A 14,654-nucleotide genomic window follows, 5' to 3' on the forward strand; every position below is an offset into this window, starting at 1 on the left:
CTTAAAGCGTTCAAAAGCTTCGTTTGCCTTCCTCTGGAAACGTTCAATCGGCAACGTCGCCATCCAAGGCCGACAGGTGTCCCTCGATATGCGTAGACAACAGGTCTCATACTGCAAACAATGGGCGACGACTTTGATCAGCATGGCTGGAGCTTGAAGGAAGATCAACACACTCACCCACTGAATGGATGATCAATGTCTTCGATCAGCATGCCTGAGAGGATCGACAGACGTACGACCTGTGAACACGCCAAACATAAATGAGAGCAACCTTCAAACTCTTCGATAATCTTACCCAAATATGCGGATACCGGGCGTCTAATGCCCTTATTATCCTCCTTAGGACGCTCAGATACTGTTGTTTCAGCGCAGAGTCGAAAAGTCCCCATAGTGTTCTAGACAATACCGGTGGCTAACGCTCGCGGTCAGTAAACTTGAATGAGATCGTGGATGGTTAGTTACCTCTCAACTATGTCTCATCCAGAAGAGTTAGTCTGCTGAGTCGACTGCATAATTGTTTCGGCACTTCGTTCTAGTCGTGCGTTCGATGAGCGGTCCGCAATCTGCATCATGTCTAATGGATCAGATTCATCAGTCGACAATTGACAGTTTACTAGAGACATACACGACAAGCTCGGAGAGCGTCGAATGGCATGTCATTGGAGTGGTATTGATTTCAGCTGGGGGTATGCGACGTCGTAGAGGGCATCAAACTTTGTGAATAAAACTGAGGATTGAGATTCTGCGCATTAGTTGCACATCAACAACGGTGAGATGCGAAAGCTTACCGCTTCCGGTGTCGCACTGAGAGAAAAACTTGATTTCGCCTTTGGTGAATGACCTGCGTGCCTCGTCCATTGGGATGCAGTACCTAAGTATGTTAAAACTGTGAGATAGTGCGTGTCGCGATTGATCAGTTACAATTACCAGATAACATGGAGTTGATTTTTTAATCTCGAACGGTCCATGATAAATGCCTTCACCTTGTCGAATTCTGATTCGCCGCCTGTCTCGGACCCGCGTGAATCGTGGAAGATGAATCCTGGGTTGCTTTGGAACACCATCTCATTCTCGATGTCGTGTTCTCCGCAATCACGCTAAGAATGTGTCAGTTCATGTTATCGGCAATTGAAAGTCGACGCTACCTCTATGGCGCTGTCGTATAGTGTTGGGTTCTCCAGTGTGTTGCAAACTCTCGAGAGCACGGTAGGCTTTCCTGCATTCGCTCTTCCTACAACAAGGATTCGAAGGCGACTGATTTTCATCATTATCTTTGAAGGGTTCATGGGGGGACAGAGAAGCGTTTGGTGTAACATTATAATCATTGCAGTGTGTGAACTCAACATCTAGATTCAGTGGGTAATGGGTATGTGTATACATAGCTGTAATATTAATACACCACATGAGGTATACCGTATACACGAGGAGTCAGGCTCGTCCAAGTGACAGAACATCCTGTGTTCAGGTTGGTCATAAGGGCCCATAAGCGGGGGCAACGCGGCCCGGTATCGCCTGAGTGCGTGCTAGCCATGGATCAACAGGTTTGGTTGACTCGAAACACCTCTGGCTCGGTGCCGAAACGTGCACAATCCCTTTAGTAATGCCGTGGGAAAGGAGTGATGGATACAACTTGAAGTCATCCAAAGTTCATATTCGGGGCTTCGCAAGTTGTAACTTTTTCACTACGTGAGTACCTACGAGTCGCGTGTTGCGCTACAAAGGGAATGAACTCCTTGTATTATCCAGAGGGTCTACTTTAACATGTCTATTCTCGAGCATCTTGATCAGTTGACGTCTGCTCCTGGCGAATATGCTGTTCAGAACTTCAATGATGCTAAGCAACTGGATGAGTGGATAATGTCTGTTGTTGCATGCCAATCATGTCTTTAGTATCAAACCAGGACTTACATTAATTATCTAGACCCAAGTCGTTCGCAAGTCCAGGTACTACTCTGCTTCGACTGACATGTCCTTAACCGACGAACTCACCACGCACAATAGATCATGATGTCAATGACGACCTAGAACAGGATTTTCGAACCTCCATCAAGGATATCTTCATCACTGATCAGAATTTGTCGCTATCAGCGCCTGAGCACCTGATAGGTAGATTGTCAAGGTCAGTCTTCCTGGGCTCGTCACGTCCTTCTACAAGAGCCTTATGATCATGACACGCAGCAAACCAAAAGAAGTTCTAGAGCACATTTCTAGTATTCTGTGGACTACACTCCCCGATGATGCCATATCAGGCGAGCTCGCTGATCTGGTTGGTTTTGACGACATTGAAATTGTTGCACAATTGCTCGCCTCTAGATCTTACTTTGCGATCGCGGTCAGTCACTAGTATCAGTCACTAGTGATAAAGTGCATCAAATTGATGATTTTCATTACCTAGTTATCTGGACGAGACAGAACGTCATTTGAAAACTCAACCTCAGGGAAACAGAAAACAGGCGGTTAGTGCTGTCCAATATTATCATTTATTACTAACAATTTGGTCAGTTGTAATTGCCAGCCTTGCTCCGCAGGATGTTCGTCGCCGCATGGAAGAGACTCTCAGGGCAAATGCGTCTCGTCCTTTGTTTACTGGTGTGGCAGTAAGTTCATTTGCGCCCTGACGCGAGTCCTCATTCAAAATATCCAGCAAGAAGCTCCAGAAGTGCTTCCACATGTGTATACTTCATCTTCTATGATGCAAGGCGGTTCACTTTCACAATTCGGTAGCAAGTACGTACTTCCAGTTGGACATACAAGACATGACTACGAGGTCGGTTACAAATGACTTACTTGATCCCATCTGCTCACCGACGAGTCAGGAATATGAGGAAGTCATCATTCCTCCTGCCAGAGTCGTTCCACCCAGGAATTCCGAAAGGCTCATTCTTGTTGACGAGCTTGATGAATTAGCTAAAGGCTCGTTCCCCGTGTGTATCCCGCCCTTTCCCTCTATTTTCTAAACAAAATCAACCTTCTCTTTTAGGGATATTCTTCCCTAAATCGCATACAGTCTATCGTCTATCCAACCGCTTATGAATCAAACGAGAATATCCTGGTTTGCGGTGCGTCTTCCGATTGTGCGGCGTAGTCTTTAGCACTCCTAACTGCAATTGAGACAGCTCCTACTGGTGCTGTTAGCTTATTTTAGGCGTCGTCCTTGGACTGTAGCTTATCAAACTCATGACAGGGTAAAACCGATGTAGCGATTTTAACAATCCTTCGAGTTCTCAACCAGCACCGATCACCTATCAGTCCATCATCACCTTTCCATGCTTCGATAGATCGCAACGCCTTTCAGATTATTTATGTGTGAGTTTTCATAATGGTTTGCTTACAATACAGCCTACTGACTTTGAACAACCATAGTGCACCTATGAAAGCTCTGGCTTCTGAGATCGTTCGAAAGCTGGGGAAAAGACTAAAGTGGCTCTCTATACAAGTCAAGGAATTGACAGGAATGAAAATCCCCTCCCATACATGCGCCACCTGTTAATTTTCTGTGTAGGTGACATGCAACTGACAAAATCTGAAATCGCCGAAACCCAAGTCATAGTCACTACGCCTGAAAAATGGGACGTCGTAACTCGAAAGCCCACTGGCGAAGGAGAGTTAGCTTCAGTATGTCTCCATATAAGTTCCCATTCTTTACCTGCCTGATTGTCTTTTGTATATAGAAGTTGAAGCTATTGATCATCGACGAAGTACATCTTTTGAATGAAGAACGTGGGGCCGTCATCGAAACTATTGTTGCACGCACGTTACGACAGGTACATGTTCGTTCTCTTAGGGGTGAATTTGTGGCTAACTCATCTGTAGGTCGAATCAAGCCAATCTGTCATTAGAATAGTGGGGCTCAGTGCGACGTTGCCAAACTATTTGGATGTCGCAGACTTCTTAAAGTTTGTTTGCCTACATTACTCTTCAGATCAATCAGACTCAACTCATAGTCAGCGTGTCCCGATATAAAGGACTCTTTTTCTTTGACTCTTCCTTCCGACCGATACCTTTGGAGCAGCACTTCATTGGAGTTCGAGGAAAGCCTGGAAGCGTACGGTCTAAAACAAACCTTGACCGCGTCACGTATGAGAAAGTTTCCGAGCTAGTGCGACAGGGCCACCAAGTAATGGTGTTTGTTCATGCGCGGAAAGAAACAGTGAAAGCGGCACAAGCTTTGAAGGATGCAGCGACAATAGATGGCACATTGGAGGATTACTCCTGCGCGGAGCATCCTCAATGGGCATTTTTCCGAAGGAGTATAGGAGATTCTAGGAACAAGGAGATGAAGCAACTGTTTGATCTTGGGTTTGGTATTCATCATGCGGGTATGCTGCGATCTGATCGAAATATGATGGAGAGGATGTTCGAAGCTCGAGCTATCAAGGTCAGTGGCATTGGCGTGGAAATGTCCCAGGTGGAAGCTAATAGATCGGAGGAAGGTTCTCTGTTGTACAGCGACTCTCGCATGGGGAGTCAACTTGCCTGCTCATGCAGGTGAGATATCATTGTTGTGTCCTTCATTCTTCTCTCATGGAGGAGTCAAGTTGTAATTAAGGGTACTCAGTTGTACGACAGTGCAAAGGGATCCTTTATCGATCTCTCGGTTTTGGATGTATTGCAAGTGTTTGGCCGTGCTGGCCGGCCTGGTCTCGAGACAAGTGGTGAAGGATATATCTGCACTACTGAGGATAAGCTCGTACACTATCTTAATGCTATAATGTCACAGGTACGTTTATCCAGCCACGACGAATGATAAATGCTGAACGATCATCCAGAACCCGATTGAATCTCAGTAAGACCATTTGTCTCTATGCTGACATTTCCCTGATAAAAGCTAGGTTTATCTCAGGTATCGAAAACGCACTGAACGCCGAGATTGCTCTTGGTACGGTAACAAATGCCGACGAAGGTGTTCGATGGCTAGGATATACATATCTATATGTTCGCATGCGGAAGAATCCTTTCCTATATGGCCAGTTTTTCTAGAGCCCTGTTTTATGATAGCGGCTGATGCTTCATTTAGGAATGTCTCGGGATGATGTAGCAGAAGATCCCCTTCTAGGCCAGAAACGAAATGCTCTTGTCATGACAGCAGCTCGGAGACTAGCCGGTGCAGGGATGATAAACCTTACTGAAAAAACTGGTGCCTTTTCAATAACGGACCTCGGCAGGATAGCGGCCAGGTACTACATTCGATATGCCTCCATTGAGGTCTTTAACAAGGAGTTCAAACCCAAGATGACCGAAGCTGATGCGCTTTACATGCTCAGTATGAGTACAGAGGTTGGTGGTCTGTTTTATGTCCTTGATGTCAATTGACATTCAACAAAAGTTCGACCAAATCCAAGTGAGAGAGTCAGAGGTAAAGGAACTAGAGCTTCTGATGAAGAAAGTTCCATGTACCGTGCGAGTGAGTAAGCCTCCTTGAGGTTCCAGAGCATCACTCAGTTTTGGTACCAAGGGAGGAACAGATACAAGCCAAGGCAAAGTCAACATTCTCCTTCAAAGCTACATTTCTCGCCTTCCGGTCGAAGATTTTGCCTTGGTTTCTGACGCAGCATATGCAGCGCAGAACGGAGGACGCATTGCACGAGCTCTGTTGGATATAGCGATCAGCCGCAAGTGGGCTAGTGTGGCTAAGGTTTTCATGGGTATTACTAAGGCTGTAGAGAAACGCCTTTGGCCATTCGACGAACCTCTTAGGCAATTTGATCTCAAGGCCGAGATTATATATGGCTTAGAGAATTCAAGAGAAGAGTACTCGCCCGCCGAACTTGTTTCCATGACTCCAGTAGAGCTGGGTAATCTAGTTCGCTTAAACGAACGCCATGGTCAAGCGCTCTGGAATGCAGCTCGGCAGTTCCCTACAGTCACGATGACTAGCTCACTTCGACCATTGGGGTCAAATGTCCTCAAGATTGCGGTTTCGGTTACTCGAGACTTCGATTGGAACACCAAAGTACATGACTCGGGAGAGCCTTTCTGGCTGTGGGTCGAAGATCATGAAGGCATCGAAATTCTGCAGTTTGCGCACCTCCTATTACGGCAGTCAACGAACTCTCTTGATGTGAATTTCGTGGTTTCGATACCGACCGACATTCCTCCCCCTTACTTTACCGTCAGATTTGTGTCTGATAGATGGATGGGGGCCGAAGAGGAACTCTATGTATCTTTGGATGGATTGGTTATGCCTGCTCCCTCTCAGAGCCATACGCCTCGTTTGGATCTCCCATTTCTCCCCCGTTCCTCACTGTGCCTTCCTGTACTCGAAGATCTCTACTCAGGCCTGCTGCATGATTTCAATGCTATTCAAACACAAGTGTTTTGGAGTCTTATCAATACTTCGATGAACGTGATGGTATCTGCTCCCGTTAGCAGTGGCAAGTCCCTCATGGGACATCTAGCAATATGGTCAGTAAGGACACTTGTGATCCAAATATACTAAAGTGCCTATTAAAGGACAACCCTACTCCGCCGTCCGAGGTCCTTGGTGTTTTTCGTTGTCCCGAACCGAACTCTAGCTGCCCAATCTCTCTTGGACTTCCGTGCCGTTTCCAACGCACTTGATGTGGTGGTCAAGATGTCTTCTGGGGAAGGTTTATTTTCTCCCTGCCGGACCAGCACAATACGCATCGTTACGCCGTCGGAGCTGCTCGAGGCTGTCGACCAGCGTAACCCCCACCACGCAAAGTATCCATCTCTTGTAGTGTGCGATAATTTGGAGCAACTTGATGCAACCTATGAACTCAGTATATCACTGCTGCGATGTACGACGCAAAATAATCCCACCCGATATATCGGCTTGTCAACGTCTCTCAATGATCCCGCGGATATCGCTTCATGGCTGGGTGTAGATTCCATGGGGCTCCACAGTTTTCGACCCACAGATCGAGATCAGTCGCTCACAATCATGTACCAAACCTTCACAATACCGCATTCAGCTGCACTGTTTAAGTCTATGTCGAAACCAGCCTATATGGCTATCACAAGCGTACCATCCCATGAATCTGCCATTATTTTTGTCCCTTCGCGCGGTCATTGCCGGACGGTAGCGCAAGAGCTCATCACACAGTGCGCCCTAAACACGGAGACTGAAAGGGGCTTTCTCCCCCAATCCGTAACTCCTCTTTACGTTGAAGACTATTCAGCGCGATTACAAGACCCGACATTGGTTGATTTTGTGACACGTGGTGTAGGGATCTTCCACAGCGGGGTGTCAAAAAGAGATCGGAATCTTATTCTGGAGTTATTTGCTGAAGGAGTTGTTCGCGTACTCCTGGCACCTCGCGATGCTTGCTGGCAGCTGCCTGTCCGGGCGGCAGCTGTAGTGGTTATGGGCACCCAGTATATGCATCTTGAGAGAGATGGCTCTGGGCCGCAGCTGCGAGATTACAGTCTTGTCGACGTAGTCCAGATGCAGAGCCGGGCTGTAAGGCATGATGCTCCTGGCCACTTCTTCCTCTTTTGCCAGGCGGAGGCTAGAGACACGTTTTCCAAGTTCCTGGCTGAAGGACTTCCATCTGAGTCGGAGCTGTTGGATTCATCTGTGTTCGAAAAATGGTACAAGGAAAAGAGGAGAGACGGGTCCATCAGAAATCGACAAGATGCTGTTCAAGCACTCTCCTTCACGCTGCTTGCACGAAGGCTGGTCAGCAACCCGGTGTATTATGACATGGAAGCAGGCCCGCAAAATGAAGTCCTCTCGCGTATGGTTGACAGACTTGAAGAACCCGTTCTATAGCTATGTATAAAAAAACTCCACTCAGGGCTGATAGATATGTACACGGATGTCTAGACTTTACACAAGATACTTCGCCAAACCTTGCAAACGCTCCCCAGCCTGCTTGAGTGTCTCCACGTCTTTGCAGAACGCAAAACGTGCGAAGTTCTCACCGATAGTGCAATGTTCCTCACAATAGAACTATGCGATTGCATGAATATTAGTTCAACCTTGAAGCGCACTGACTTACCTCGCTGACAGGGATAGATGATACACCAATTTCAAGGGCGATAAACCAACAAGCCCTGAGTCGTGGCCGGTCAGAACGAACAAAGCAAAATGGGCACACATACTTGAAATCACGTCCTCGGCCTTGAACTGACTCTGGGAAAGGGTAATCCTCAGGGAAATTGACGCGTGATATATCCTGTAGATCAAACACATGAGTTGGCTATTCCATCGATGCAACTGGCACGTACTAGAAGCACGAAGTAACTTCCTTCGGGATAACTGTATTTCATACCAAGCCTATCGAACGCGCTAAGGAGTATGTTACGTCTCTCCTCATACTCTTTGAGCTGATTCTCAAAGAAACCACGTTCCGCGGCTTGCTCGAGTCCAGCGGCAGCAGCCTCCTGTAGCGGAGAGTTTGAACAGAACACGATTCGTGTGCAGGCGGCGAGGGTGGGACAGATGATTGATTGCGGGCCGATTAGCCAGCCCACACGCCAGCCTGTTGCAGCGAACGCCTCTGGCACATAACGTAAGATGAACTTCTACGGCTGAAATTTTGACTCACTGCCAGCAGACAACACAGTTACCGTGCGGTCCCACATGCCCGGTAGCGTGGCAAAGCGGACGTGCTCCTTTCCGTCGAAGACGAGACAGTCGTACTGGAAGCGATGAACCGTTGCATGAACCTTACAGCAACACGAACAAGAAACATACCACTTCATCTGCCATCACTAGCAGATTGAATTCTTCTGCAAGGGCGGCTATTTTCTCCAACTCTTCTCTCGTGAAGACTTTACCGACGGGGTTATGAGGGGTATTGATGATAATTATTTTTGCTTTTGGAGTGATAGCACGGCTTTAAGGATGTAAATGGGACTGTTTATCCGAAGATCAGTCTACATACCGCAACTCATCAAAGTCGATCGTCCAGTTACTATCACTTGGTGTCACAGCATCCGTTTGAGGATGAAGGGGGACGTAGACGGGCGTTCCGCCGTTAAAGGTGACGGATGGTAGATATTGGTCGAAGAAGGGCTCGAACATGATGACTTCGTCTCCCTGCTCAAGGAAGGCGGTGAAAACGGAATACTGTCCTGTAAGACCGTAAACTGCTGATTGATCTGCATAATTGAAGGAGACGAACCTTGGTTTGCTCCACTTGTTACGAGAATCTCAGTCTCGACATCGAGAACTCTATTGAAGGACTTTTCATAAAAGTTTTTGATGGCGTTCCGCAGACGAATGCGCCCCTTTGGGTGGGAGTAGTGGTTGGGTAAAAGCGATTTGAGAGCTTCATCTGCGGCGTCTGTGACCCACTTTGGGGGAGAGAAATTCATATACCCTTGTCCAAGATTGATACAGTCTGCGGGGAGGTTCGCTGCACTAAAGAAGATCGATAAACTGGCACTCAATTATGACGAGATATAGATGTTACTTGAAGATTGACCACACGTCTTGTGCTAGTGCACGACCACCACGAAGTCGAGAGGAGAAGGGAATGAGCTTGGAACGATCGCCATTGATTGCACTTTTTGTGCTCTGAGCCAAAGTTCCACTGATGGATGACATCAAACGATATTTAGTGGGAGGATGTGTTGAAGAAAGTCGGCGTTGAATGGTACGAACAGCTGATACTAGAGTCATATGTATCTTTATTTATAAGTTCCGACTGATCGCGGATGTATCCTGATCTCGAGACATTGAAACGCCTTCCCACGAACGTTTTATCGCATTCCGGATCAAAACCCCTAGTGATGTGAAGCTGAAACGCAACACAGACATGGTCACTCCACAAGGCCCTTGTACGGTGTTGGAGTATCTCACAGCTGTGGATGAGGATACGATCGTGAGAGTCATGGCAAGGGAGGTTAGAGAAGGGCTGGATGGGCTGGAGAAGGCTTTGGTAGGGTTGTGAATGCCTGGACGAATGTCAACAATTATCGGAAGCTGAAGAATTCATTAATATTGGTAGTGATTCAGTCGGGAAAATTAAACTCATGAAAGATGTCGTTCCAGGTACACTTTCAAGTTTTCGCGTAGTTGTCATTAATTGAGGTCGTCGTCCAGGTTGGCCCGACTTGAAAGAACCGTCTTAGCAAGCAGAACCACTACAGATATGGATTGTCCCAAAAGCCGGAATACCTCTGATGATCCGTAAGTATAGTATACAACGCGCACTACAGCATTTGACAAGAGTAAGAGCACTAAAAGTGACAATCTTCTCTGGGGCAAGCAACCTTAGGTTTATGTAATGTAATTCACGTTGAGCCACTCCACGAGGCAGTGACCGTACGCTATTGACTATGATGCCACAAGACAAGCCTCCAAACAATACACAAGAGGAGCTAGTGAGGGAAAATAGACAATGAATTATATCAACCCCGTATCTGTCTCAGACGCGGTGCTCGCTAGACATCTGAGTCAATAGAAGGGTTTGATCCATTTCGGTCCACACGTAACAAACGAGGAGCACGACCACGCAATGTCATGAGGATGGCCGAAGCCTGCAAAGCGCGGTGAGCTGCGAACCTAAGCCACACAAAATGACAATCAGACATGCGTCGTTATCGGCAGTTCAGTTCAATTCTCCTTACATCCATTACCTTTGTGCAGTGACTAGCTCATGAAGGCAAATTCCCACCACTAGCAGCCCTGCTTATTTCGTCCACTTTCTGTCTGAAGCGCTTCCACTTGGCGCTCCCCACGCCCGCAGGTGTGTCATGAAGTCGGATGAAAGGGTTTGAGGAGGCATGATAGTAGGCTAGGTGGAGGGCTTTAAAGGTCTAAAGATATATCCGTGTCAAAGAATGGATGGGGTGGACGAGGAGATATTTACCATGATCACCTCCGCATCACGTACGACAGAGTCTGTGAGTGGGAGAGCGAGAACAATCTTCATTTTTAGAGGTGTGATGTACCCATAAGCAGCTATGTCATCCATTGTGTAGAGAAGGCCGAGGTAGCAATCATTAGATTTTGTCGGACCATTTACTAATGTCAAATGTCGTGAGGTATATTCTTGTCAGTGGGGGATGAAGAACAGAAAGCGGGGGGCACAGACTTCGTTCCTCAATGACATCGAGACTTGTATGGGCTACATAGTGGTACCTTCAGCTCATCCCCTTTTTCGAATGTGCGGATGAGGATCGGGTGATTTTGGGGTGATATGAATGCGACTGCAATCGGGCGCAGCGGAGGTGCCATCTTACGATGTGTGACCGTGACTGTTAGTGCCGGCATAACTGGCACTTGGCAAAATTCAAAGTGCTACAAGCTGCTATGTTTATGACAATATATAGTAATTATCACTAGGAAACACCATTGGAAGACATCAGCACGTCCACATCCCACTGTCCGTTGTTGTGTGAGGTGTGATCAACTACCATGATCTCGTCGTCAACAGATTTCGGTGCAAGACCTTGATCAACATGCTCCAATCCCACAAAATCATAAACTGGAACTAGAGCAAGTAGTCATTCTCGCTTGCAGAAAAATGTATACTAGCATCAATTATGAACCTAAAGCCAGTTAGTTCATTAGACTTTTGAGTATCAATTGACTTATACTAGTAGATGCTGTACATTTGGACATTCACAGGAGAATGCTGCTTTACACTTGTGAATGAGGTGGTTTGGGAGTTGGTTATCGCGACCTTGGATGTGAAGAGCATCTGGACAGTGTTTTCAGGACCAGTAGTAGCATCCAGATTTGTTGTCGACCTTCTCACCATGATTGAAATTGTTGGCTATGAGTCGGGCGAGTGCAGCGGCAGACATCGTGCAATCGTAAATGATTGTCTACGTAGTGCAGGTTGTACAACTGAAAATTTCTTCTACTCTACAGGTAAGGAAGTGCAGTTGCTCTAGCCTCTGGATCTCCAGTAGTATGGAAAGCAGGACAGCTGTGCTCGTTTTTTCGTGTCACAAATCCCTATTAAACAGTAGGACCATGGACACCCTATGGCCATTGAGGATTGGTAATAAATAGTAGTATGCAAAGGGAGATTCGAAGTATGCAAAGGGAGATTCGAAGTACACAAAGGGAGATTCAGGCGGGTACCGTTGACATTGTCCATAACACCAAGATCTTAGACCAAAAAATCTATCTAATTGTCCTTCTTCAAACTGACAAATGACCGCAATTTAAATCCTGGCCACCTGCAGTAATGATTGCAAGCATGTTTGTGTTCGAACTCGTCTACCATGCCCTCGATATTTCTGTCTCCAAAGACGTCACCCCCTTCACTCACGGACCTGTTCAAGAAAAAAGGTCATCAAAATAGATGAATAGCATATGACACACGCACGGATGAGTCAAGATTTGAGGATCTGTTGAAAGTGTTAAACTGCCTAAACTTGCACATCAGTCTTAGTGCAAATGGCTGTCAAGGTATGGCGATGAGTACCTTGATAATCAGAAATAAACACCAAACCTTCAGTCTGCACGTATTGAAGATGCTGCGTGAACGCAAGGAAAACAGCTAGATCATAGCCATATTCGTCTTCATCGAGAGATGACACACAGTCCATGTTGTGAATGAACTTGGTGAACTCCTCCTCATCGTTGAACAGGATGGACTCTTTGAGAAGAAAAACAGCTGAAACCGCTCCTGCCTTTGTATTTGACTTGTCTCCTGGTTTTGAGCTCGCGTTGCGCTGGCCGTACCCCAAAGCGACACCAGCATCAACAAAACGTACACAAGGGATCTCAAAGGGCGGTGGCATCGGTGAGATGCCAATATGATGGTCAATGTAATTGCACGTGTAGTCAAGGAGCGACTTAGCCCAATACATGACCTTACTTTCTTTCAGGACATGTTTAAGTTTATCTGCTGAGGAATATCGCACGATCTTGAGTGTGGCAGTGGCAGCGGTGGCCTGAGTCGATGGGGGCCTAAAGAATGGTCGCTTAATGACTACAGGATGCTGAGATCGCGATCCAAGACTGCTTGGAACGATGAGTGAGAGAGTGAGCCACCCAGGATGAGCTGTCTTGAAAGTGCCGATTCCTATCATACTATGGAGGGGAACATCAATCGTGAGTTGACCAATATGTGAGTCTGAAATGTCGAGTTCAAAGGTATGATATTTCGGCATCTTCAGGATGTCGGTGAGTGAGCGAGTGGGGATTGGATAATATTGAACATCCTCGTGGTGCCTGTTGAAGACTAAAGTGCTGTTAAGTGTCCTGTGTTGAGATAACGAGTAATCACTCACCTTTACTAGATGCATCTGGATTTGTGCTGCCTCCGTACTTCAATGCAACTCTCAGATAGTCATGGCTAGGGAGGCGAAGTCCATCCGAGCATTTGTACACTAATGGTGCGGCCTTCTTGCGAGGGGGTGACATGGTGCTTGAGTGAGAATCACTCACTGATCAAACATGTGTCCGTTTTGCTGAGAGAGAAGGTGCCCTGGTGTTCTCCAAGTCATCTCCCTGTTCAGAGTCCTCAACGCCGGTCGCATCCTCAGAATCCTCAATAGCGTCCTCAACGCCGTTCCCATCCTCAGAATCCCCAATAGTGTTCCCATCAGTAGCGTTCCCATCATCAGCATACTCAAAGTCATAAGTCGTTGAAGCCGTAGGAGGCAAGTCTTGAGCCGCCATGGACTGACGAAGCTGATGCTGATAGTCGCCATGAGCCATTAAGAAGCCGTCAACTCAATAAATACTCTTACCTCTTCAATTTTTTCTATCCAATTCTCATACTTATTCCATTGCGCCGCTGGCACAATAACTGCCAATGTGAATTGCTTGGACTTAAATGTTGGCGCCTTCTGCCCACGGCGAGAGGGGACTAGACATTGAGAGAAAAAGTAAGGGATGTTGGGCTGGTGTGTGGACAGATCGACCCAAGCAGCATCCTGCACTGTGAATTCGTCAGTGTGCCATGGAAATCTGTTTGCAAAAATGAAGAGTTTTGGAACGACCATGTCCAACGCGAGAGCGATGAGTCCAGGTGCATCGATCCGAGCATTGATATCCTTCTTGCCCTCACAAATGTTCTAATGCAAGCAAATTCAGGGTGAGTTTTACTGAAAAGATGGAAGGATGCACGCCAATGTTTATGCCACACCCGGCTTTCCTCTGTGAGTTGCCCTCATGAACTGCTGAAACCTCCAAAGTAATAGTTTCCGCCGGAGGTGGAGCGTACAAAAGTTTGGCCCACCATTCACGCTCCGAACTATATTGTGCATGGTAGGCAGAATATCCTCCAGCGCCAATGCCCCCGCTAGCGACCCTATGCTGGCCTAAGCTCTGTGAATGTTGCCAGGATGATGGTACTAGGATATCTGGCCCCTGTGCAAGAGTCTGACTGAGCCAATGCCTGAGGAGAATGGAACCACAGGGGGGGGTTGATTGTAGCTACAAAATAAGTTTCAGTGTTCTGAATACAAGCACAGTCCAAAAGACTAAAGACTCACATTTCCTCTGCGCGTCATTCACACTTTGACGGATAATTTGAGGATCCGGAAGCACACGACTCATCACAAGAGCCTGAGGCCTCTGATGCTCTCTGGGTGACTGGAACGGGCAGTACACGCTGAACTGAGACGTTGTATTGATTTAATGTTGTAATTTAGTCAATATTGCCACTCACCTGAAGGTCGGACCGATGATGAAACCTTCTGCCAATATCCTACGTAACATGGTCCACACACAAAGCAACCTGGCTGGCCTGGAATTATGTTAGCAACATAATGAC

The 14,654-nt window shown here is 46.9% G+C and overlaps 5 protein-coding genes across 5 annotated transcripts; 1 reads left to right on the forward strand and 4 right to left on the reverse strand.

The window, feature by feature from the left end:
* Positions 1-708: 708 nt before the first annotated feature.
* EDB93DRAFT_1092120 (uncharacterized protein) lies at positions 709-1,265 on the reverse strand (the record flags this gene model as incomplete). Its single annotated transcript, XM_041446415.1, has 3 exons — positions 709-871; positions 928-1,097; positions 1,146-1,265. 3 exons carry the CDS (start codon positions 1,263-1,265, stop codon positions 709-711), a joined length of 453 nt encoding a protein of 150 aa, XP_041303887.1.
* A 496-nt stretch (positions 1,266-1,761) lies between these two features.
* EDB93DRAFT_1242506 (Sec63-domain-containing protein) lies at positions 1,762-7,735 on the forward strand (the record flags this gene model as incomplete). Its single annotated transcript, XM_041452020.1, has 19 exons — positions 1,762-1,859; positions 2,516-2,597; positions 2,645-2,767; positions 2,817-2,924; positions 2,981-3,052; positions 3,185-3,306; positions 3,364-3,485; positions 3,545-3,615; positions 3,672-3,764; positions 3,814-3,896; positions 3,949-4,378; positions 4,434-4,488; positions 4,539-4,724; positions 4,829-4,935; positions 4,999-5,277; positions 5,327-5,404; positions 5,456-6,405; positions 6,454-6,665; positions 6,702-7,735. 19 exons carry the CDS (start codon positions 1,762-1,764, stop codon positions 7,733-7,735), a joined length of 4,305 nt encoding a protein of 1,434 aa, XP_041303888.1.
* Positions 7,736-7,792: 57 nt separating this feature from the next.
* On the reverse strand, positions 7,793-9,517 carry EDB93DRAFT_1092010 (pyridoxal phosphate-dependent transferase; the record flags this gene model as incomplete). Its single annotated transcript, XM_041446400.1, has 9 exons — positions 7,793-7,915; positions 7,965-8,019; positions 8,068-8,141; positions 8,194-8,465; positions 8,514-8,607; positions 8,663-8,804; positions 8,853-9,042; positions 9,093-9,331; positions 9,384-9,517. The coding sequence occupies 9 exons, from the start codon at positions 9,515-9,517 to the stop codon at positions 7,793-7,795; spliced, it is 1,323 nt and encodes a 440-aa protein (XP_041303889.1).
* A 1,052-nt stretch (positions 9,518-10,569) lies between these two features.
* Positions 10,570-10,889, reverse strand: EDB93DRAFT_1254193 (uncharacterized protein; the record flags this gene model as incomplete). The annotated part of the gene is made up of 2 exons (XM_041453582.1): positions 10,570-10,731; positions 10,785-10,889. 2 exons carry the CDS (start codon positions 10,887-10,889, stop codon positions 10,570-10,572), a joined length of 267 nt encoding a protein of 88 aa, XP_041303890.1.
* A 1,164-nt stretch (positions 10,890-12,053) lies between these two features.
* Positions 12,054-14,588, reverse strand: EDB93DRAFT_1107058 (uncharacterized protein; the record flags this gene model as incomplete). Its single annotated transcript, XM_041447681.1, is given in 10 exon segments — positions 12,054-12,201; positions 12,255-12,276; positions 12,381-13,115; positions 13,165-13,279; positions 13,331-13,573; positions 13,627-13,953; positions 13,985-14,276; positions 14,296-14,314; positions 14,374-14,492; positions 14,550-14,588. Coding segments are annotated over 10 exon segments (2,059 nt in total), but the record flags the coding sequence as incomplete, so codon positions are not given.
* Between the last annotated feature and the right edge of the window lie 66 nt (positions 14,589-14,654).

This window comes from Suillus bovinus, assembly GCF_016758785.1.
Source record: "Suillus bovinus strain UH-Sbo-P2 chromosome Unknown EDB93scaffold_69, whole genome shotgun sequence".
Classification (NCBI taxonomy): domain Eukaryota; kingdom Fungi; phylum Basidiomycota; class Agaricomycetes; order Boletales; family Suillaceae; genus Suillus; species Suillus bovinus.